Consider the following 22,241-nt stretch of genomic DNA (forward strand, 5'->3'; position numbering starts at 1 on the left):
GACACCTAAATAAATTAATTTACTTTAAAGATCTGTGTGAATTGTACTTAAATATTCCGTGACGCTTACACAACATATTGGTTATTTAAAAGCATGCCCGCTGAATACCCCCACACTCCGCCCGGGCGTTAATTTTTCCCGTTGAGCAACCTCTTTGGGAGATTTCTTTCAGGGTGGGGTTAGGGTGAGGTAGGGTGGTGTGAGTGTCGGTGTGAGTCTCAGTGTTAGGCTCAATTACCAGCCGCTGTTCGGGAAAGGAGCCCGCGCTCCTCCCCCCGAACTCGAGGAACGGCCCCGAGGAACGTAGACCGGACTCGAGAAAACGGCGGAAATTCGCGGAAATCGAGCCTATCTCAGTGTTGGTGCCACGGTTACATGCCCTGTTTCAGTTCGTTTAAAAAATTATGTGAAATGGTGCTTGCGCGCTAGGTTCCCAACTCCTTTGCGTTTTCACTGAAAAAAGATCCCTTTGAAGAGAAAAGAAGCCCGGAGAAGCCTGGAAATGAGGCTGGACGACACGTCGCCCTGCTGATTGAATTGAGTCAATTGAACAGAAAGTTTGCGCAATTTTTGCCAACTTTAAGGGTATTCTTGAAATAAATCTCTCACCAAGATGGAAAACAACGATTTTAATCATCGTGGTGAAAAACGTCGTAGACAGATCCGCGTTTGGACCGATGGTTGTTTCGATATGGTACACTTTGGTCACGCAAACGCTCTACGACAAGCCAAAGCAATGGGCGACGTCCTTTACGTAGGCGTTCACTCCGATGCAGAAATCACTCAACACAAGGGTCCACCGGTGTTTAACGAGGAAGAAAGGTACAAGATGGTTAAAGCGATCAAATGGGTCGATGAAGTCGTTATGAATGCTCCATATGTCACAACCATCGAGACTCTTGACAAGTACAACTGTGACTTTTGTGTTCATGGAGACGACATCACTCTGAGTGCAGATGGAAAAGATACGTACGAGGAAGTGAAGTCTGCGGGCCGATACAAGGAGTGTAAAAGAACTGCAGGGGTATCAACGACAAATCTTGTGGGAAGAATGCTTTTGATGACCAAGGAGCACTTTGACAGGGCACCATCACCCATAGGAAATTTGGACCCTGGTCAGGTCAGTAGGGCCAGTTCTGATCCATCTGCCAAGAGCCCCTGGACTTGTGTATCCCATTTTCTGCCCACTTCACAGAGGATCGTCCAGTTCTCAGATGGCAGGGAGCCTAACCCTGGAGACAAAATCGTTTATGCAGCAGGTGCATTTGATCTCTTTCATGTTGGTTTGCTGGATTTCCTTGAGGCAGCCAAGAGTGAAGGAAACTACCTGATAGTTGGCCTTCACACTGATCAGGTTGTTAACCGCTACAAGGGGAGTAACTATCCCATCATGAGTCTACATCAAAGAGTACTGAGTGTCCTGGCATGTCGTCATGTTGATCAGGTTATCATTGGTGCACCTTATAAAGTCACCAATGAACTGTTGGAACAATTCAAGGTAAGAACTTTCTTTTTTTCCTACTGTTTATAATGTTCCCATTTTAGAAAAGTCATAAGGAGATAGAGTATTTCAAACCTGGGGCTCTAAAGCAGAAACTTGAAGGCTAGTTGTTCAAGGGTGTATAATGCTATCCACGAGATAGATCATGATTCAGCGGATAGCATAGTTTTGATAACACTTACCTCATCATCATCATTATCACCACTGTCGTCATCATGGTCATGATCATCATCAAACACAGTGTTAGGTCACCGAAAGAGAGAGGACGTCTGGCAACTGTGCCCTGTCTGACTTGCCATGGATTCCAGCTAGTTTAGAATCACTGTCTCTCCACCGGGTGTAGCACCTTCTCCTATGCTGCCTTATATTCTTTGACACTAACATACTGGATGCAGATTTATCCACTGTATAGTTATCCACTCCTAAACAACCAGGGCCAATGCTCCAGAGAGCTTAGGGACCCACATGTCTGGAAAAATATTTGAAGTGTATGTTTAATATTTGTACTGTGTTGCTTATTTAGGTGGATATAGTTGTTCATGGTAATACTAATGTTATGATGGATGAAGATGGTACAGATCCATTTTCAATTCCAAGAGAAAGAGGAATTTTCAAGGCCATCTCCAGTGGCTCATCAATTACAACTGCTGACATTGTTGAGAGAATAATTAACCACAGGTGTGCTGATTTGCTACACTAGAGGACACTTGTCATGCAGATTTCTAGATACCAGTAACAGAACTGGAAAGGAAGTACTGTAGATTCCTGTATATTTTCTAATATATTTTTTCCTTTACCCACATACTTTAAGGCAATACGTTGTGTCATTCATTCTTCTTTTCCTTGAGAATGACATGATCAATAACATACAATGTACAGTTAATCTTGGACATTGTTTACTAAATCGCAGGAATAGTTACATGCAACTCATGGCCTCTTCCAAAAAGCATATACCCATCTCTCAATGGGATACTAGTCAAAATCTGGGTATCCCTGGAATTTCCGAGTTTTTCTGGGTCTATAGTACTAAATTAAGCACCTTCCTTGTAATTCTTTTAATGTCATTGTTTATTATCATTCTTAAATTTTTGTTGCAGTCATACTGTAGCAAGCATTAAGTAGTACATAACCAAGTGTAGTTAACATTATTTTTGATTTCTGTTTTTTTTTTGTAAGAATGTTGTATGAGGAAAGAAACAAGAAAAAAGAAAAGAAAGAAGCAGACTGTTTTGCAGCCATGGAAAAGAAAAAGTTTGAAAACCTAGAAGAAAAGCCAAAGGTCTAACTGTCAGCTGTGGATTGCAATATCATTGTCAAAATCATCACCACCATTATCTTTGTTGTTGTCGTTGTGGTCATTGTCATTTTCGTCATCATCATCATTGGGAAAGTCATTATTTCATCCACATGCATAGGTTCTTCAGTATAGGCCTTTCAGGCCAGACAAGAAAAGTAACTCTTCCTTGCTGCTTGTGTCTGTTCTGCCAATTCCACATTTTAGGATTGTGGTTTTGGTTATTATGACTGAGAAAATTACTAAATTGCGATTGGCAGATAGCAGGCCAATATATCATTGGTTTTTAATGTGCATTGCAGTTCAAATTAAGGTGTGTGGTCGTAATTTTCTCAGACATATAATGTATGAGTAATTGAGTGAAAGCTCGAGCAAATACAAATATACACTACTTACGATATTCCTGAAAGGCAAATGCAATCGTAGTGTAAATCCCTGATTGTACTTGCATTCATACAATTAACAGTTACTATACTGATTTTGAATCTTATTACTTTAAAGCAAAATTTTAGTTTACTGTGCATTTAAAATTTTTTATACATGTACATGTGAGTTGACTTATTTGTTGGATGCCACTCTTCTTGTTAGGCTATCCATGAAAAACAAACAAGAATGTGAAGAATGTGCAAGTTGAGAATTTTAAAACTGAAATTTATAAGTTCTACTAGTTAGAAATATGTCGTAGAATTTTTCCAAGAGGCAAGGAATACTTTCTCTGTGGAATCAACATCAAGTTAACGTAGGTCATATTATTGCAATTCAGGGACTATTCAGGTAATTTGTTTCAAAATCAGGTCAGCATGGAAATAACATTATAAAAAATTGTTCTCATATTTTGTGGGAATGTAATTTCACAAAAATGAGAGACAAATTTTCTGTGACTTAAACTTTGCAGTTTGGCAAAAAAATCATACTGAAAAGAATAAAATTTTCCTAAAATTTACCAAATGCTGATCTGAGTTTACAAACAGGTACTGCAGTGTCTGAATCAATGCCACAGATTTTTTAGTAGAAGCCACATTTTACAATATTGAACAGAACCAAAACTTGAACAAAACTTGAAACAGGTTGACTGTGTAATTGAGAGAAAGAGAGAATGTTATCAATGTTGTGTATACTAACTTGATGTTTTGGTAAATTTTTAGTTTTTTACTGGCAGGTATTTAATTTTGCAATCTGTGTATAGTCATGAAAATTGCAAAACTTAAGTCCACTTAAAATACATGTAACAATGTTACAAGTGGCTACTGTGTCCATTTATAGCCTTCTAATTGCCAAGAGTTGCTCAGGTTTATTTGAACATCCAACTTATCACTCTCTAATAACATAACAAAAGAACCACTCACAAAGAATAAAGTTATCAGTGAAAGGGAAGGACAGGAATATTAACCTTTTCGGTGGACGGCGTGATGTATGAAGGAATAGCAAGGCCCTTTCAATGTATCTGGAAGGATTTTTTCATTCATTTCATTCTAACCTGGATCGCTTAACTACCATTGGCGATCATGTTTCTGTTTTCAAATAGGATAGTTTGTGTTCCTTGTATTAGAGAGTCACGCATGTTTTCTCCACTAACATTACCTAATAGTTTGTGTGAAATTGCACTACATTGTATGTGAAAAGTTCAGCTTACTTTTGTTTTGTACAAGTTATTTCAATGATAGATTTACTTGCATTTCCATGAAATTTTAATTCACTGTAGATATAGCGTCTTCATGTCATTTTGCTCTTTTAGTTCTGGAGCAGCTGTAACTATTTGCTTGCAACAAGTTGAGGTTGCTTTCCAAAAACCCTATTGTATGCAATGACTTCTTTAATTGTGAGGCCCTTACTTGGCTTTAGGAGATTCCTTGAAAGGCCAAAGGTTTGACGGTACTAGAGTTAATTCATTTTGGTGTATTATTAAAGCTGCTGAGCATTTTATAAACCTACCAGGTAATGGATTTTTACTCAAATTTGTAACACCATAAACATATCTTTTAGAGTTTCTTTTTTTTCACTTTCGTAATTTAAACAGAGCAGAAACAAATAAAAAGAAACCTTTGAATAGCACTAACAGAGGTAACCTAAGATCAAATGTAGAGCATTTGCTATAATTCTTTAGTCACAATTAACCATGAAAAAGGGTAATAAAAATTGTGTGAAACATTTGTAAGCATTTTCCCCTTCCGATTTAGAACACACAACAACACATGCTTCATGTAAAAAAGAACTGTGTTAAAAAAACTGATTCAATAGACCATATTCTTATTCTTGGTATTGGACTGGAACTAGCTTGCAAGTGAGGCTAATGTGGGGAGTCTTTTCAAACGCAAATGACATATATCTCTTTTTAATGATATTCCCCGCATGAGCCTCCATTGCAAGCCAGTTCCAGTCCAATACTGAGAATATGAATATGGCCTATTATGCTGCTGTTTGGGAAGAGGGAGGACTGAAAAGGAGAATAAGATTGGGAGGAAGCCGACGGAGATAGGTTTCCAATGTGTTTACATTCTCATCCGCAATCCACTGTTTTTGAGTTGGTTACCCTGAATGCTACTACAATTATAAAATCATGTTTTGACTTCATGTGCCCTAACAGAGAGATTTTCCTTGCTAGTAGTTGAGCCACAAAACATTTGTCTCTATTGGCTGGGTTCATGCACAACAACAGGTTAATTTACCATTTATATTTCCCTAACAATAGTGCTATTGGTCACCACAATGTAATTCTAGTATATTATACACTTAATTTTATGAAATACTGTAAACTGCTGCTTACAAGCTTCCCCCCCCCCCCCACTTATAAGCTCCCATATACCTGTAAACCACAAAATACATCCAGTTATAAGCCCCTAAATAGCTTTCCTTGTCTTTGATTTGTTTTATTAATGATGTTTAAAGCATAATTAAAGACCAGTAAATGAAAAACCTATTTCAATCAACACAGCTACAGCTCGTTTCAAATGGTGTCTTTATTCTGGTTACAACGCCTCTCAGATATAACCCTCTCCATTTATAAGCCCATCTAAAAGCCCTTATGAAATTGCACAAGCCCAGGGCTTATAAGCGACAGTGTACAGTACTTAACTTCTTTGGTAATGACATGATCATTTAATCTTGGAATAAACTTGTTACTATTTGAATCTCATTGTGTTATAAAGAATGGCCCAAAAAGGAAAATGTGGTATCATAAAACATGCTTCACAAGGGACAAAATAACGGGATTTTGGGTATTCCAAAACTTCCTCTGATTTGAACCCCCCCCCCCCCCCTTTCCACCACTCACTAAGAAAGCAACACATCAGTTTGTGAATGACGCTATGCACTCTTCCTCACCCGCAATCAACATGGGCATTTTACAATAGATTGGTGTCAATGGATGGTCTGGGGCAGCTGTATCAGGCAAACTCAAAGAACTGTATCTCACTTTTCAAAAAGAAATCATTTATTTACATCAATGTTATTAGGGCCCTGTTTATAAGCAAAACAGGTTGTGACATCACTCATGTTAATTTGTCCATGGAGAGTACCTTGGTTTTCATTTGTTAAGTTCGATTTACCTGAAGAAAGACCAGCTTCACTGGTGCAAATACCTTGCACAATGGCCCAAAATACCACCAAAACACAGTTAAATCAATTTTGCTATATCACTGGATCATAATGATTCAGCTAATGAACATGTTTTAATTTTTGTCTGTTAAATCTAGGATCCATATGTTTTGAGTCATTTTGGAAAGCCTGCTAACTGTTCAGTTCCTTATTTCCTTGAAATGATTTTGACTTGAATCCCATTCTTTGGGGCAATTGTCACAGCAGCCTTGAGCTGAAGGGGTACCTGTTAAAAAAGTATGTTATCCAGTCACATATGGGATTTCAATGTCCAACAATGTAATTTAAGAATTTCTTGCACAAAGAAAAAGTTTGATATTTTCCAACAATACCTCAGTCTCTGCAGAACGCTGAAATGTAAACCTCTTCAGTAGATGAACCAGTGCTATTTTAGCTTCTATGAGTGCAAATCTCATGCCAATACAGGATCGTGGTCCTGTGCCAAACGGAAGATAACAGTATGGGCTGCGCTTCTGTTTGGCTTCCGGGGAAAACCTAAACACGCAAATGAAGAAACAAACAGAGTGATCAACATTAAATATATCCCCAGCATACAATATCTGTTCAATGCATTGTAAAGTGGTAGGTGATGTGAACATGTACAAAAGAATAAACCTTAGAGAGCATTACCATAACTTACAATAATGATAAAAATCATAAAGTATACACAACTGTACAAGTCTACTCTCATCTTCTGAGCAGCTTTTTAGGTGCTGAAATATTGCACAAGTAAATTAACAAATCCAAATTTTGGCCAAATAAGTTCTCATCTCATCTTGCTACAAGCTTTGATGTATTCACAACACTGTTGTTTAGAGAAACAAGTGCAAAGGGAACCCTACAACACTAGGATTACCTGACAATGAGTACCTTAAATCCTCAAATTAGTGCCTCCACTCAAATAAGCACCCCTCCTATAGGCCAAAATTTAAAATAAGCCCCTCCCCTTGAATAAGTGCCCCCCTCCACTTTCAAAATATGATCATATCTGGTCGGGATTTGGGAAAAATTAAAAAAAGCAAACCCTCAATTAAGTACCTCCCTTGAATAAGCACCCTCCCCTGTTCTCCTAAACTTGAAATAGACACTAATTCAAGGATTTACGGCATTCATGCTTGTTTCTATTTTTCAGTTGATCCTGATTGTGGTGGACCATTTGACTTATATCATGCATATGCATGTCCAGAAAAAATGCTCATGAAAAAAGTGCATGAAAGGGTTAGAAAAACAAAATTCATGTCTAGTATACCAAATCACCCAACTTCCCCCACCCTCAAAAGTCAAATGGTCCAACTCTTATGGTCAACTTTGATTTGTTTGTATAGCATAGGTCTCACAATCCTAAAGATTCAGTGTACCTCTCAGGATCAAAGGTCTCTGGATCTGGCCAATATTCTGGGTCATGGTGAAGATGGTAAACAGGAACAATTGCCATTGTATCCTTAAGAAAGTGCACACCATTTAATGTGCAGCTTTCACTGCAAATACGTCCAAATCTGAATGATCAGAAAAGAAAGAAAAACATTTTCATTTGATATAAGCATAAAGGACTCTGTTTACTACTGACCAGTAAGTGGCCTTCTATGAGTGAAAACAGATCCACAAGTGCAAAGTAACACAATTTTTCATAAAATTTGTTTCCTCTTTACTACAGTGGAGTCCCGCCTTACGGCTGCCTCGCTAATATGGTCACCTTGTTATTACAGCCACTTTTTCTTGTCCCAGCGAAACCCCCATACATTTTCTTAAAAGAAAAACCCTGTTAATGCAGCCACCCCGTTACTATGGCCAACGCCCACATTCTGAAATCCCAACCTGTAAATTCCTTTATAAGTTTACCCTGTTTATTTTCACTTTCTTTAAAATTATATCCAGATTTTGGATGCTAAGATAAGAACAGTTGTTTAGAGGTGCGATTGTGATATATCTGTTAAGATGTCAGTCAGCTTAGACCAGTCGTGAGGTTTGATCCTACCCAGTTAATATGGCCAAATTTCTATGGCCCATAGGTGACCATGTTAATGGGGTTCCACTGTATTTGTAAGCATTTACTTTTTTCTTTTAGTAATAACCTATTAACAGTTCTGTGCGAGGTAAAGGTAAAGTCTGTATATGAGCCAACTGCAACTGGCTCATCAGGCTGGAACTTATCCCAGTTTATGTAGCATGAAGTGACTAGGAGTATTTCTACTCCCCACCTGGATGGGATTCTAGTCCATCGCTCCTCCCATAGTTATGTGTTAAGCTACAAATAAATTTTACAACTCATTCCTAGTGGCCTTAAGGTGACTGAATTCCATGGGTGAGAAGAACACCATATGTCAGTTTAAAAGTAATTTTTTTAAATCTATTAGTTTATAATTTACTTTTGTATTTTTAATATATTTTTTAATTTGTGTATTTATTTTTTAATAATTTAATGTTATTTTGGATCGGGACCTTTCTGTAGATCACCTACGGGTGAGAAAGCTTCCCGTTAAAATATCACTATTACAAGAACAACTTTGTATAACAGTCTGATAATGAGCTTGATATACCTGAAAGCAGGTGGATACAGACGTAATGCTTCACACAACACCATGTCCAAATACTCCAAATTCTGGACTGTCTCATAGTCAGCAGTTTCCTACAAAACAAGATCCCGCAAACAAGTTATCAGTAAACAAACACATTTCACTGCAGTCCCAAAACTGCACAAACCAATATTTAGGGATGCTTACAAACATGCCCATAAAATCTAAAGAAAAAAGTTGTGGATTTGCCACTTATTTTGAAATTGTATGGATGTGATGTTGTATTGCAATTTTTACATTAGTGTTAAAGCTGTTTGCATGTGTGTGAGAAATAATGTGCACTGATACTGTCAGTTTGCATGTATGTATTTAACTGCAAACATTTTTGAAATCAGTTAATCAATCAATCAATCAATCAATCAATCAATCTATCTATCTATCTATCCCTCGCTGGATGGATAGATAGGAAGATCTCCTCCAAGTGTGTCAGCTGCATGTTCATCATGAACATTGTATTTGTCTACTAACCTTGTCTCCAACAGCTTCGTCAATTTCCTCAATGAGTTTCTCCTGCACTTCAGGGTTCAAAGCTAGACAGTATGTTGTGTATGCCAAAGCATTGCTTGTTGTCTCATATCCAGCTAAGATGAATGTAAAAGACTGTGCCAGAACTTCATCATCACTCAGTTTACTCACATGTTTGCCGTCTTTGTCAGTGACTTCTGCACGCAACATTAGCTCCAACAGATCTTTCCTCTGCAAAACAGAAAGGCAATTCACAGCTTGTGCAGCAAATGAACTGTCAAGAGCAGTTGTAACAGTTTCTTTCAGTAAACAAAACAGAGCTTGAGTTACCTGTGATACTCCACTCTCCCTCCTCAAATGCAACACCTCTTCTGCAGCTTTCATAATAAAGGCTGCGGATGCTGCTGCTTCAGTTGCAGAAGAATGAAAGAACAGACTGGTGACCAACTGAAGTACAGGCCTCATAAATGGGAACACCACTACATTAATGAATAAAACAAAAATAACAAGGATCAATTACCAGTGAAGCGTATTGTTGCCCAGTCTGGCACTATCTAACAACTTACATTTAAGGTCCAAAAGCAATATGGCATCCCAGAAGTAATGGCCATCTCAAAGAAGGGATAAATTTTCACAGTTAATGTAACGTCAGGTTCACAGCGACTGTTGAAAGGCTGAATTGTCACTTGCTAGACAACTTGTCGCGATGAGACTAGCGTGTGTGGGAGATGCTTTACTAATCAAATAAAGCCTGAGATCACGGAAAATCAGCTGTGATTGACGGTGATTTAATTGACAATAATCGAACGTAAACTGAAATATAATGTAATGAATAAACTAATTACCAGATAATAGAAGATTACAAGATGCAAGAGTCACGAAACAATAATAGCAAACATTCCAATCATAACTGCGATATGACAATACTTCCAGTCAAACTTCCCAGTAAAGATACAATTAAAATCATCAGTGATCCCAAACAGATACGCATACTGGTAACTGTCCTAATACAATAAATGATAACACTCTAAAAACTTGAAAGCAATAAAATTGTACAATGTGATAAAAACGTGCTTGCGTGAGCGCCACTGAAAGCGATGTGGGAATTTACTAGCAAGGAAAGGACTTAACTGAATTACCAGAGATTCTTATAGGAAAGTTGCTAAATAGAAACCTAAGCTAGGGGGAGTGTGAACTATAAAGATCTATCGCTAAAAACAAGATGAAATAAAAACTTTGAAAACTGGGGCTCTGCCACGTGTTGGACTTAGTACAATAGGCTGTTGTATAAAAAAAACCGAGACTAAAGGTACTTAAGGTTAAAAAACATCAAAACTTGAAACTTATACTAAAAGGCAAGCATAGAAAATAGTTTGTACTTACACATCGGTTCCCGCTTGCACTCTAAATAGTCAAGGGTAGCTTAAAACTTAATTTACTTGAAAACACGTACTGTGCACGCACGATAACTGAAACTTGAACTACTGGCGGGAATATGCCGCTAACACTATCTATATACGTCCACGTGTAAAAACTGATGACGTCATTGCTAAGCAACAAATTGGCGAATCAGAAAGAGTTAAGATTACTCACTTAATTAGAGAAGCCTCGATATGGTGTTCATTACAGTTAACAAGTCCCAAAAGAGGCACCATTCAAAAATTAAGGTATGTTATAATAAGCAGGAATGCCAACCTGAAAAAATTGAAATCTGGGAAATTGCAAGGACTTACTCAAAACAAAGGAAAATCCAGGTTGTTGAAACAGTTTCTCTGCATTGGAAGTGTAAAGCTCATCATCACTTGTCTGTATGCCTACTTGGACACCGAAAGCTGAAGCTAAAATCACTTCCATGGTAAACTTTCTGTAAGTCCTGTTGGATGTGAAATGATGTCAGTTACCAGTAATTTAGCCTGCAAATGTATTTCTGACAGAGTGAAAGCCAGAAATATGTCTGCATTCGCAGGCTACCAGTATTGAAAGGAATGTTTAGTTTTATTGATGCAAAATAAAAATGTTTCTTCTGACAGACAACAGGTATAACATGTATTTGTTTCATTGACCTGATGATTTATACCTGTTACCAGTGGTTTACACACTAAACAACTTTCAGTTTATAATTTTAACAAATAAAATATTCTACTCTGAATATGCAAGAAAAAGTCAAACTTCAATGACTATTTAATATTAATATTGTTTAGCATCAGTTAGGAAATTATATAATTTTTGAGGGACATATTATATTATTATTAAGTAATTAGATTGTGTTCTCTAGATTTTATTCTTGATTATTGATATGGGCAGAAGCAAGAACATTGACACTGGAAATTGTTCCTAGTAGGTAAAGCAAATAGCCCTATCTAGACATTTCTTGATAAGCTCTGTTTTGATTGATACATCAAATTATAGCAGATTATTTCTAGTATTTTTACTTCTGATTAGCAACTAATAATAGTTGTTCCCACCTCCACATGTCCACTTTTTCTCCTGACTGGGCAATTTTTTCCAGCTTTTTGCACAATGTGTCACATGATTGGTGAATTAAAGGTGCAATCTTCAGGAAGGTAAATAAAAGATATTGTCCAGTGTATTGGCAAGTGCAATAATGATGATGATATTGCATACTGTATGACTGACCAGGTACAATTCATTACAACTTGGTAGACACTCAGCCTACATGACTGAAGCAATCGGCTGGCTTACTTGTCAATTCAGTTAAGAACACTTCTTCTGAAGTTGATAAGGACTCAGCTGTGCCTTGTGGTATACACTTAATCTTTCTTGTCCCTTTGTGCTTGTGTTACTCAACAATACATATGGATGTGTAAACTATAATTTCACATACCAAAACATTGAGCCTGCTACTGAAAAAGTTATAAAACTATGCACAGAGAACAGAATGATATAGTTTGTTCTGAAAAAAGTTTGCTTCAGAACACAAAAGTAGGTTTGAAAAATGCTTAAAAATGGGAAGGAGGGAATAGGGAATATTATTTCCTAACATAGATATCCATGGGTTATTTACATCAAGGCCAACACCTTATGTTTGTTTGATCCTTTGCTAATCTCAAGTGATTGGCAGCACCAACCTGCTTCAATTTAACAGCACTAAATGTTGGAGTAATTGTTGTACGGATTCTCCTCCAGTCCTCATCCTCAAGTTGTAACAACCCTTTCCTGCTGCTCATACCCTAGCCTCCAAAATTCTAGAAACAGACATTAACAAATAAGCATCACACTAAGTTAATGTACAGTGTATGCAGGCGATTATATGTGTAAGTCAGAAGCACAACATTCCCAGTCAAAAATGTCCTTAAAGTTAATTATTTCTGTATCATGACTTATTTAACATTGATTCCACTTAGTACTAGTACTAGTAATAGTAATAGTTATATTATATTAATAGTAATAGCATGTTAGTAATAGTAATAGCATATTATTTGCTCAAGGTTACCATATACCTTAAGAAGTGTCTTGTGTCCAAGCGATGTGGTGCATCCAGTTTAAACTGTAGATACCAAAACCCCCATATCAAATTATAGCTCATAGAGCTGGCTATCAAACTGTACTGAGAAGTTTTAAATAAAATGAGTTATCAAATTTCACTAAATGCGAGCATCCAAATCACATTTTAAAAGCTACAATTAAAAGGGAATTGTTCTTTTGCCCCCAAATTTGGACAGTAGTCATAGAAGGTTTAACATATAAAAAACAAACAAGTGTCCCCAAATGTTTTACTTCAAACTCTTTTCTCTCAAAGAGTAATTTTGTAGGATGCCTCCACAATTTTTAATCCTATTTTGAAAATAGGTAACTTTTCACAGCAACTGAACATTGCAAAATACAAACACTTTTTTTTTAGTGCTTAAGGTCATGCAAACTGAGGAAATTAAATTAATGAAAGACAAAATTCACTTTGACTTGTAGCTTTCAAAAGGTGATTCGGATGCTCACATTTAGAGGTTATGAAAAATTTGGAAATATTTTAATTTTTGGTAATAAAAAACCAGTGATAAAAGCGACTGATGTTTCGACCCCTCTGAGGCCATTTTTAAGTTCAAGTAAAATATTAAGTAGCACACAAATGTAAAAGTCTTAAAAATAAATGGGAATGCAAAATCCTTAAAACATGTCAACATTGAGCGAGATGACATCATGTGAAGTTTTAACATTCTAAGAAAGTGTAAGAACTAGCTGGATTGCCTCATTTTTGAAACACTTTTTATTAAGGAACTGAAACCAATGCTTAAAATACAATGTGACTCAATTCGTCAGAAGCTATTTGTTTAGATATTATCCATGTTAACATGCTTTAAGGTTTTCACATTCCCATTTATATTTGTATGCTATTTTATATATTACTTGAACTTGCAAATAACATCTGAGAGGTTGAAACGTTGTTTGCTTTCATCGTACCCTGCATAGCAAACATTCCCATACAAGCTGAATGAAATCAGGCCGTGCGAAAAATGGGGGGGGGGGGGGAGAGCAAAAAGGTTGAAGGAGGGGGGTGGGAGGAGGGGAAATTCCCCCACCCAACCCGCTTTGTCCACCTTGTTGCTCTCGCCTCACTCTTTGCACGGCCCAAATTGCTCTTACCCCATTTTTCCCATGGCCTGAATGCGAAAAACTCCTTCATGTGGCCCAATTTCGTTATTACCAAATCTTATTATTATTTTAATTTATTCTAAAATTCTTGGAATAGTTTGATCAATGAACTGCACTATAAGCTTTAATTCGATATGTGCATTTAGGTATGTACAGGCTTCATCACTTGGACGTGGGACACCTCTAAAGATATACTGCAACCTAAAAGAAACAGGGGAATCCTTTGTCATTATTCACACCACACAGCTCCGCAAGTACAAGTTTTGCTGGCAAGATATTTTTCTACAAATACCCGCACTTACCGCAAGTGGTCTATTGGGAAATTTACTGAATTCTTTGACAAGAATCTGCTTAAGAAGATCAACATCTGATATCATGTATGCAGGGGTGCGTCCAAGATAATACCTACCAAAATTAATTATCACAAAAATTGATCAAAGACGGTAAGCATTACTGTACAAACTCAGAAGAACCTAATGTGGATTTGATTTTGATATATCAACTGTGTAGCTACCAATCATATGCAAGATCTAGCTGGATGAAGTGTAACCATGGTAACTCAATGCATAGTCCTAGTACCACGGTTTGTTATTCATTTGCCAAAAATGGGTTTTGAATTTTTTTCCAGCAAGGAATTCATTGTTGTTTGCACAGATCTTTTTCTTCAAGAGGAAAATTTTACTGACTTGTTAGAAGAGGCTAGGGATTAATCCAGAAGCCCAGTCTTTCAAGCCAAGGGCTGATGTTAAAATACTTAAAGATTAAGTGCCACTACTTACTTAAAAATGCATTAGGCACTAAAATATAAGTATGGGTTATTGACCAAGTGTGAGGTCAAGATGGCTGGATATTGGCCAAGTTCTTTTTTTTGCATGTTTATGGACCGAGATGGAGTCGAGTTCCATAAACTCGCAAAAAAAGAACGAGGCCAATATCCAGCCATCTTGACCGAACAAGCTTGGTCAATAAAGGATTTATTATATGGCTTTCTGGGAAGTTTTTCTTGCGGGACACGGCGGGTAGTCCCAAGCGGGCAAGATAGCTCCATCTTGCCCGCTCGGGTAGCCAATCACAGCGCAGAATTTGATTCATTTTGCCCGCTCACGGATCTAGCCATACAATAAGCAATATTATTGTGAAATATGTAAGACAGTAACATACCCAAAAACTCTTCCATATTTTTCAGCTAATTCCTTTTCAACTAAAAATGGCTGACCAGGCTGAAAGCAAGAACTAAACAAGTGAGACAATCTCAATATACAGCACTAATATGTTAAGTTATAATCAAACACTTGATCAGGTCCCTACCCCTGCTCACTCTTAATATACTTTAGAGTCAGCGTGGGCTTTTCCCGGCTAGCAGAATAGGAAAAGACAGAAACCTTGATAAGACAAAACAAGTAGCACTGCCTATGTGTGAATGTTTGTATTTTCCTTCAAGGCACAAAAAAGGACAGCTTTTCAAGACAGCTTCTTATTTAATGTGGCATTTTACACTGATTTTTGTTCATTTCATTTGTAAATTCCATAGGATGTTTAAGCCAGTGTCCATAACTTGGTACTTTTGAACTTTCCAGCAACAATAATTTACAATTTGAGAATTCTTTCCAACAAAATCTTTTTACCAGTATTTTCATTGTTTTTAAGGACTTTGGTCTTCTATAAAAACTGTGTTGTTATGAATCAAATAGCAGTGTGTGATAAAATCAATTACATGCTATCTAAATTATTCCAAAAGTTGCAACTGACCAACACGGTCCAACACTAGTGAACGAGAACTTAATTTCAACTTGTTTACATTCAGTGCATTAAATTTCTCCAAGTGACTGCTCACAATACATTCTAAAAGCAAGTGAGATATTGCAAAATTGTGACCTAATCATACAAGGACAAATTAGTTTGAACTTGTAATGATGTCACTCATGCACACACAAATTAAGCCTAATGAATTACTCTTGAAGTTGAAGGTGCCAGCCATAATTTGGTAGATAACTAAATTGGGTCTGGGTCACTGACTGTCTCATGCATTGCTCCTCCATCTGCCAGTTGCGCAGTTCTAGTCATGGTGGGCAAGGGGAAGACCATTCATGAGGGTCTTGCAAGAAGCACATAAAGAAGTAACACTGTCTGAAAGTGTCACTCAACAAGCGTTATTACCATTGCCAGTGGCCAGTCAAGGGTGTTCAATGTTGCAAGTTGCAAATTGGCAAACTCCTTCTCGTGATATTGATGTTGCCAGGTATTGTCCTAAGAAACTGCTTGTTGTAATGGAAATGTGGTAATTCATAGTGTAGTTGTAGTCACTTTCTTTGACTATGAAAGCCAAGATTGATGTAAACCCTTCCAGCACACTTTCATTCATTCTCAAGTATTACCGAAGTCATAAAATAATTACCTTCTTGCTTATTTCAGGAAGATTTCCAACAAATGGCCATGGGGGAGGACCAGGTATACCCAATTTCTTAAAGGTAGAAAAGGGAGCCACTGCATACCTAGAATCACATACAAATATACAACATGAAAAACCTATTTTTTTCCTCATGCAATGGAGATATTACAGCAATATGAAACAAACAGTGGAGGAGTGCACTGAAATCTGGAGATTCAGTTAAAACATGGAAAAAACACAAGCTTTTTTTTTTCTCCAAGCATCTCAATTGTCCAGGATGTGGAATCCAGAATCCAGAATCCTGGAATTTGATTGGCTTGTTGGCTGATTTAGCTAGAAACTTACGGTTTCGGTTCACTTTAAACTCAGCAGCAGGCTGTGTAAACATAAAAGTGAAAGCTGATAAATATGAAAGCCATGAGAGGGAAAGCAAATTTTATAATCCAGAAGCAAACTAATAAACATTGGGAACATCCCTGAGGAGCAGCAAGATGAAGAACTTATGTTGTAACATTCTTTTGATTGTATTTTTGTAGTTTCAAACTCTTACACCGTTGAAAAAATCAGTTATTGCTGTCTGTGATTTGGAGTTGCCTAACAAACTACGCTCTGGTTGACCAACTGATGTAGCAAGGTGACCATTTAACAGAGGTGAATTACAATAAATTCAGCCAATTGGTGGTGACCGCGTCCACTTAATAGTTGAGGTGACCGCTTAATGGAGGTCAAATATACAATAAATTTGTGAAGCGAATTTCATGAATTTGAATGACCAGTGACCTCTTAACAGAGGATCACTTAAATTAATAGACTGGTTGGACTGTAGTTATCTTCAAATTTCCCTTGGCCATGTTAGCGTTGGTATTTGTAAATTGCAATTTTTTTACCTTGTCACCCATCCGTCACGATGGCTTCCTAAACCGTGACAAGGTCTGTGCAGACCGAGGATGAAATGCAGACTGCAGACCAGGGAAAAATGCACACTTCAGCCTGCAAACATTTTTTATTATTTTTTATATGTATATTGTGTTGCTTTCAATATTTAGAGCTAACCGTACACAGACTAATCATATAACCTGAGCGTTTTATATCAGGCTAATCGTTGAGAAAGCTCGCACTGATTGGCTTGAGAATCACTATACTAAGGTTGGTGAATAACGCTCAGTTTAGCCTGTGTGGAGGGTCCACAATAGGGTTCTCAGATCCCACTTTCCCGTCCATTTTTTCCTGTTAATCCTGCCATACCGCCCTTTTTTGCCTGGAAATCCCGATCCTGCCCACTTTTCAAAGACGTTTCTGCGTTATTATTAATTTGTTACATTAATAGTTAGTTTAATTATTAACTCAGAAACTTTTTAAAAATAGATATCGCATAAAAGATCAAATAGATATCGCATTAAAGAATTCAATGGGTAGCATATAAGTAAGCACAAATGATTGTATCGTTTCTTTTTGTAAGCGGTTTACTGTTTTGTTTTCTTTTATCTACGTATCAGTGAAAGAAAAAGATTGTTCATTGCCATATTCAAGAGATGGCCCGTAAACGCACTTGACAGTTTCTTTCAAAGCTTTCAGCGTCTTCACTTTCCTTGAAATCTGGCCTCAGAACGTTTCTTTCTGGATGATAGCATTCCTGCTCGCGCATCGTTCTCGTAATATATGATGACGTAAGTTATAGTGTCGCATACTTCATTCGGTAAATCATTATCACCGCCACTCAGTGTGGCCATCCTGCCCAAAACCAAGACAAGCGCTCTAGAAAAGGTCGAAAGACTGAAGAAACTAGAAAGGATCGGAGGGTCAAGATTACAGTTGCAAGAGTCGAAAATGTCGGAAAGGAACAGATGTGATTGGTGTCAGAGGTCAACACAAATGATAGCTTGTGTAGCTTGGCGATTTTTTTAACGCGGCTTCGCCGCTTTCTTATCGCGCTCAAATATTTGCTTAAAAACGTAACCGCAAGCTACGCAGGCTACACAAATGATCGCAAGAGGACTCAAAGAGCTCATACAGTCTTATGATACTAAACGATAATGAATACATTTGACAGAACCTGACAGAGTACAGAGCCGTTACTATTCACTCTGTCATTACTTGAAACCTGGCACAGCTATACGCACAAAAGGTTCGTTTCTGTCAACTTGTGTTTTCTGCGCGGGTCAATAACAATTTATGAGGTCACGTAAGAATTGAAATTCCGTCTCTCGCTCTGTTCCCCTTGCGAATCCCGCATCCCAACACCATAAAAACACGAAATCCCGCTCCCGCTCGTAATTGTGATTCCCGCTTCCCACCCCTGTTTTCAGCTCAAATCCCAAATATCACGGCGAAAAAAAGCGAAATCCCGCATCCCGCCAAACCTATTGGGGACCCTCGGCCTACGGTTAGCTTTCGATAATGCAAAGGGTAGCACGATTCAGGTAAAAACTCTGCAGTCTGCGGTCTGCGTTTTAACCGCTGCATTTTACCCCCGGTCTACGGTCTTCAGTAGGCGTTTCACTAACAGATTTGGGTCACGCTCGTTCAAGCGCGCTGTGTGCAACTCACCAAGCCACCAACAGAACCACTCCAATGAGTGCTGCAATCCATAGATGCTCGAAAGTCGAAAAATCCATAATCCAAAAGAACGAAGTCAGAAGGAAAACTTGGATCTCAATATCCGTACAAGTACTTTCCACCTGAGCGAACGTTTAATATTTGTGTATATTATATACGTACCAAAATTTCAGTATGCTGATTGGTTAAAAGCTCGTCAATTTATCAAAGTGACTAAGTCCGAAGTAATTGTTCTCTGATCTCCTGAGCGGGCGATCAATAGCTGTATAATTTCAGCATGCTGATTGGCCGAACGTCCTGAAGTAATTGCCAGAAAAATACTGTAAATAAAACCCCTGTTTACCGGCTACCTCTTTGAATCGCGGTCATATTTTGGTTGTCCCGATGAGGGAGTTTTTTTACTGTCCCTCTAACCGGCCACCTAAAATTTAACACACGTAGTTTGGCTTTCTTTTCGAAAAGACTGATAACAGTCCGCATTAGAATTTGACGACTGATAAAAACATTCCAACAGACGTTTATAATGATCGTCTTGACGAGATTCTACGTTCACTAAGCAATTAACCAGATATAAAAAAAAATACAAGAACACGAACCCCAATTCCCCGAGGGTGGCCCCTTACTTAAATAGGGGCTCGACTGTAATCTCAAACAGTACAGACAGCAGCCCCCCCTTCCCCCCCCCGCCGGCTCCGCCATCCCTGCGTACGGGATCTCGTGCAATTTGTTTTAGTCTCTGAAAAATTTACTCAGGGAATGGTCAAAAAGTATAAGGTGGGGTGGGCCGGATCCCGGAGCATTTCAAAATGCGTGGATAAAAAACACATGACCAACCCCTATTATTTGGCACAAAACTGAGTGACCCACCCCTAAATAAAGGCCGAAAATTACATGACCTACCACCTATAAAACATGACATCACTGACTGCATAATCTAACAAAATAACATTTTGTGTATGAACTTGTGGTGGTATTTACGTTTTACAATTATTTCTTAGCAATGATAAAAAAGCCGTCCAAAAATAATATTGTTTTGCTTTTGTTTTTCCTTTACTTCTGCATTATGTCGCCTCACATGGAACAGTGATCCATCTAGAAAAGTCCTGGGACTCACAGAGCCAGAAAACTATGAGTCTCAGAGCCATGAGCACGAGTCTTGTCTATGTGGATAAGTAGCATGTGTTCTTGGAGAAGAAAGTGGAATATTGAAAACTTCTGCACTAGAAATCCACGCTCATTCCGTTAAACTTCCTAACTTTCGTACAGATTTTGCACTATATGAAATTACCATCTTTATTTTACACTAGCCACGAGTACTTTTTCACCGACGGGTAAAATAATTGCGTTCACGTAGAGAAACGCAATCATAATCCAGTCTGTATCGACATTTTTTGGGACGGATCTATTCGCCGATTTGGCCTCCCACACAAAGGGGGAGGAGGGGGTTGGGGGGGGGGGGGGTCGAAGACTAGCGGGTCAATTTACCAGCTATGGAGGACATAGAGCACACCAAGGAAGCCGACATTACGTTGTCTGTTTCTCTTGGGTAAGTAATCCAGCAATAGAGTAGTACCTTAAACTAGGAGCGCAAGTAGCCCGCTTTTATTTCTCGCCGGCCCTTCGAGTCGCCCGTTTTTTCCACTGATTGGATGACATGGTTGACTGGCTACAGAAAAGATCTGCAACCATCACTGATAACATCGATCAAAAAGGGAAAATGTCTCTTAACACTGAACTTAAAACACACAGTACATAATCTCTCTTACTTGTATGACTAAAAGTTTGAAAATTTGTCATTTGACATACTCCCAGACTTTCTTCTCGCTTCTTTTGTTGATTGCCCACTGTCATAATTATAATTCACTTTTATTCTTTTCATATATTCCACATTTACCTCACTTCTGTAAAGCAATTCAGATAAAAATTTGGATGAAAGGTCCTCTTACGCTGCGTTACCAATACAAACTAAGGATCTCTGATGGAGCGACCATTTGGTTACATCAAGCAACCTTACGCATAAACGACGGCGACGGTGAGGGCGACGCTTTGTAAAAAATTTGTTTCTATGTTACTTTGGAATTTTGCATTTATTTGGAACTATCCAGTGTGTCTGTCGGTATTAAGACTTGCCCCTACTGAATATACTACGAATTCGTTCACTTTCAAATAGAAATACGAAAAATTAGCCGTCGTGGTTCACGTTCTCCAGACAACGCAGAATTTGGTCATTTCACGTTGACGTTCCCGTTGCCGTCGTGTTTTGCGTAAGGTCTCTAATGACTCCACTCAGTCCAACCTCGTTCCCAGGGACCCTGGGAACGAAGTTGCACTCAGTCGTCGCTTATCAAACAAGATGGAGCTTAAGCAAACCATGACGACGACTGCATCGAGAACGTCACCAAACAAAAGGTTTAATAAGTAAAACAATGGCTGCGCACATGCGTTATAAGATTTTGTACATTTCTTTGCCGTCCTCTGCACAGGGGCACCCAACGACCGTTTTCTTTCGAATGATTTTAAACGCTGTTTTAGGCTATATGGAGTACTTTTAAAGGTCTGTAGGTCCTGCTCTGTAGGTAAATTTTATCTGTTCGGTTATGCTAGGGGAACTTGAGTATTCTCGAATTTATTAGGGCTTTTTTGTCATTTCCCGAAAACCTTAGGTCTTATCGCCTTTCCGAAAATGATAGCTGACCTTTTTTCGGTACCCAAAACGACATTTTTAACACTCCGAAAACAACAAGCATTAATTTTCTCATATTACGAAAGTTCGAGGTGACAATTCTCTTAGAAAATCAGAGGGGATTAAAGGCCTTCCGAACAGATAATTTACCGAAAAAATCTGTTGGGTACCCCTCCCTGTCTGCAAAGCAAGAACGTAAAATGGCCAAGTTCTGCGTAGTCTGAGGAACGCGAACGACGACGGCTAATTTTTCGTGTTTCCATTTGGAATTGAACGCTGCCACTGCGTATTTAGCTAGAGGACGCTTTTAGAGCCATTGGCGTACTGAACAGATCTAGACAATTGCGTCGTCCTCGGCGTCGCCGTCGTTGTTGCTTAAGCTCCTTAATATTTGAGTGATGACGGGAAAGCGCGACTTGCGTCACTCTTCCTTCTCCCCATCATCCCCCGCGTCGTAATAGTGACGTCTGGGGTCCCTGACTCGGATGTCGAATAGTTTGTTTGTTCGAAACACCTGTCATATTGTCACGTAATATTAAAAACGACGCGACGCGCGACCAAGCCGACGAGGCCCACCT

General features: G+C 38.3%; 1 protein-coding gene and 1 pseudogene across 2 annotated transcripts; one reads left to right on the top strand and one right to left on the bottom strand.

Annotated features, from left to right (window-relative positions):
- Nucleotides 1-267: 267 nt before the first annotated feature.
- On the top strand, nt 268-5,923 carry LOC110046449 (ethanolamine-phosphate cytidylyltransferase-like). The gene is made up of 3 exons (XM_020752146.2): nt 268-1,498; nt 2,025-2,179; nt 2,678-5,923. Exons 1-3 carry the CDS (start codon nt 614-616, stop codon nt 2,784-2,786), a joined length of 1,149 nt encoding a protein of 382 aa, XP_020607805.2. The 5' UTR covers nt 268-613; the 3' UTR covers nt 2,787-5,923.
- Nucleotides 5,924-6,207: 284 nt separating this feature from the next.
- LOC110046454 (cytochrome P450 3A41-like) lies at nt 6,208-22,139 on the bottom strand (annotated as a pseudogene). The gene is made up of 13 exons (XR_016204381.1): nt 18,972-22,139; nt 16,431-16,527; nt 15,197-15,255; nt 14,338-14,440; nt 12,517-12,633; nt 11,893-11,981; nt 11,161-11,300; nt 9,758-9,906; nt 9,431-9,658; nt 8,927-9,015; nt 7,748-7,885; nt 6,722-6,884; nt 6,208-6,615 (listed from the first exon to the last, which is right to left on the bottom strand). The product of XR_016204381.1 is annotated as a cytochrome P450 3A41-like (transcript).
- Nucleotides 22,140-22,241: the final 102 nt, after the last annotated feature.

This window comes from Orbicella faveolata, unplaced genomic scaffold (genome assembly GCF_042242905.1).
Source record: "Orbicella faveolata isolate gen_17 unplaced genomic scaffold, um_ofav_v1 contig_47, whole genome shotgun sequence".
Taxonomy (NCBI): domain Eukaryota; kingdom Metazoa; phylum Cnidaria; class Anthozoa; order Scleractinia; family Merulinidae; genus Orbicella; species Orbicella faveolata.

Excerpts from the sequence above, each read along its gene's own strand:
- LOC110046449 (XM_020752146.2), top strand. The coding sequence starts at position 614 with ATGGAAAACAACGATTTTAATCATCGTGGTGAAAAACGTCGTAGACAG. Across the intron at positions 1,499-2,024 it reads AACTGTTGGAACAATTCAAG|GTGGATATAGTTGTTCATGG; the intron begins GTAAGAACTTTC and ends TTGCTTATTTAG. Across the intron at positions 2,180-2,677 it reads GAGAGAATAATTAACCACAG|AATGTTGTATGAGGAAAGAA; the intron begins GTGTGCTGATTT and ends TTTTTTTGTAAG.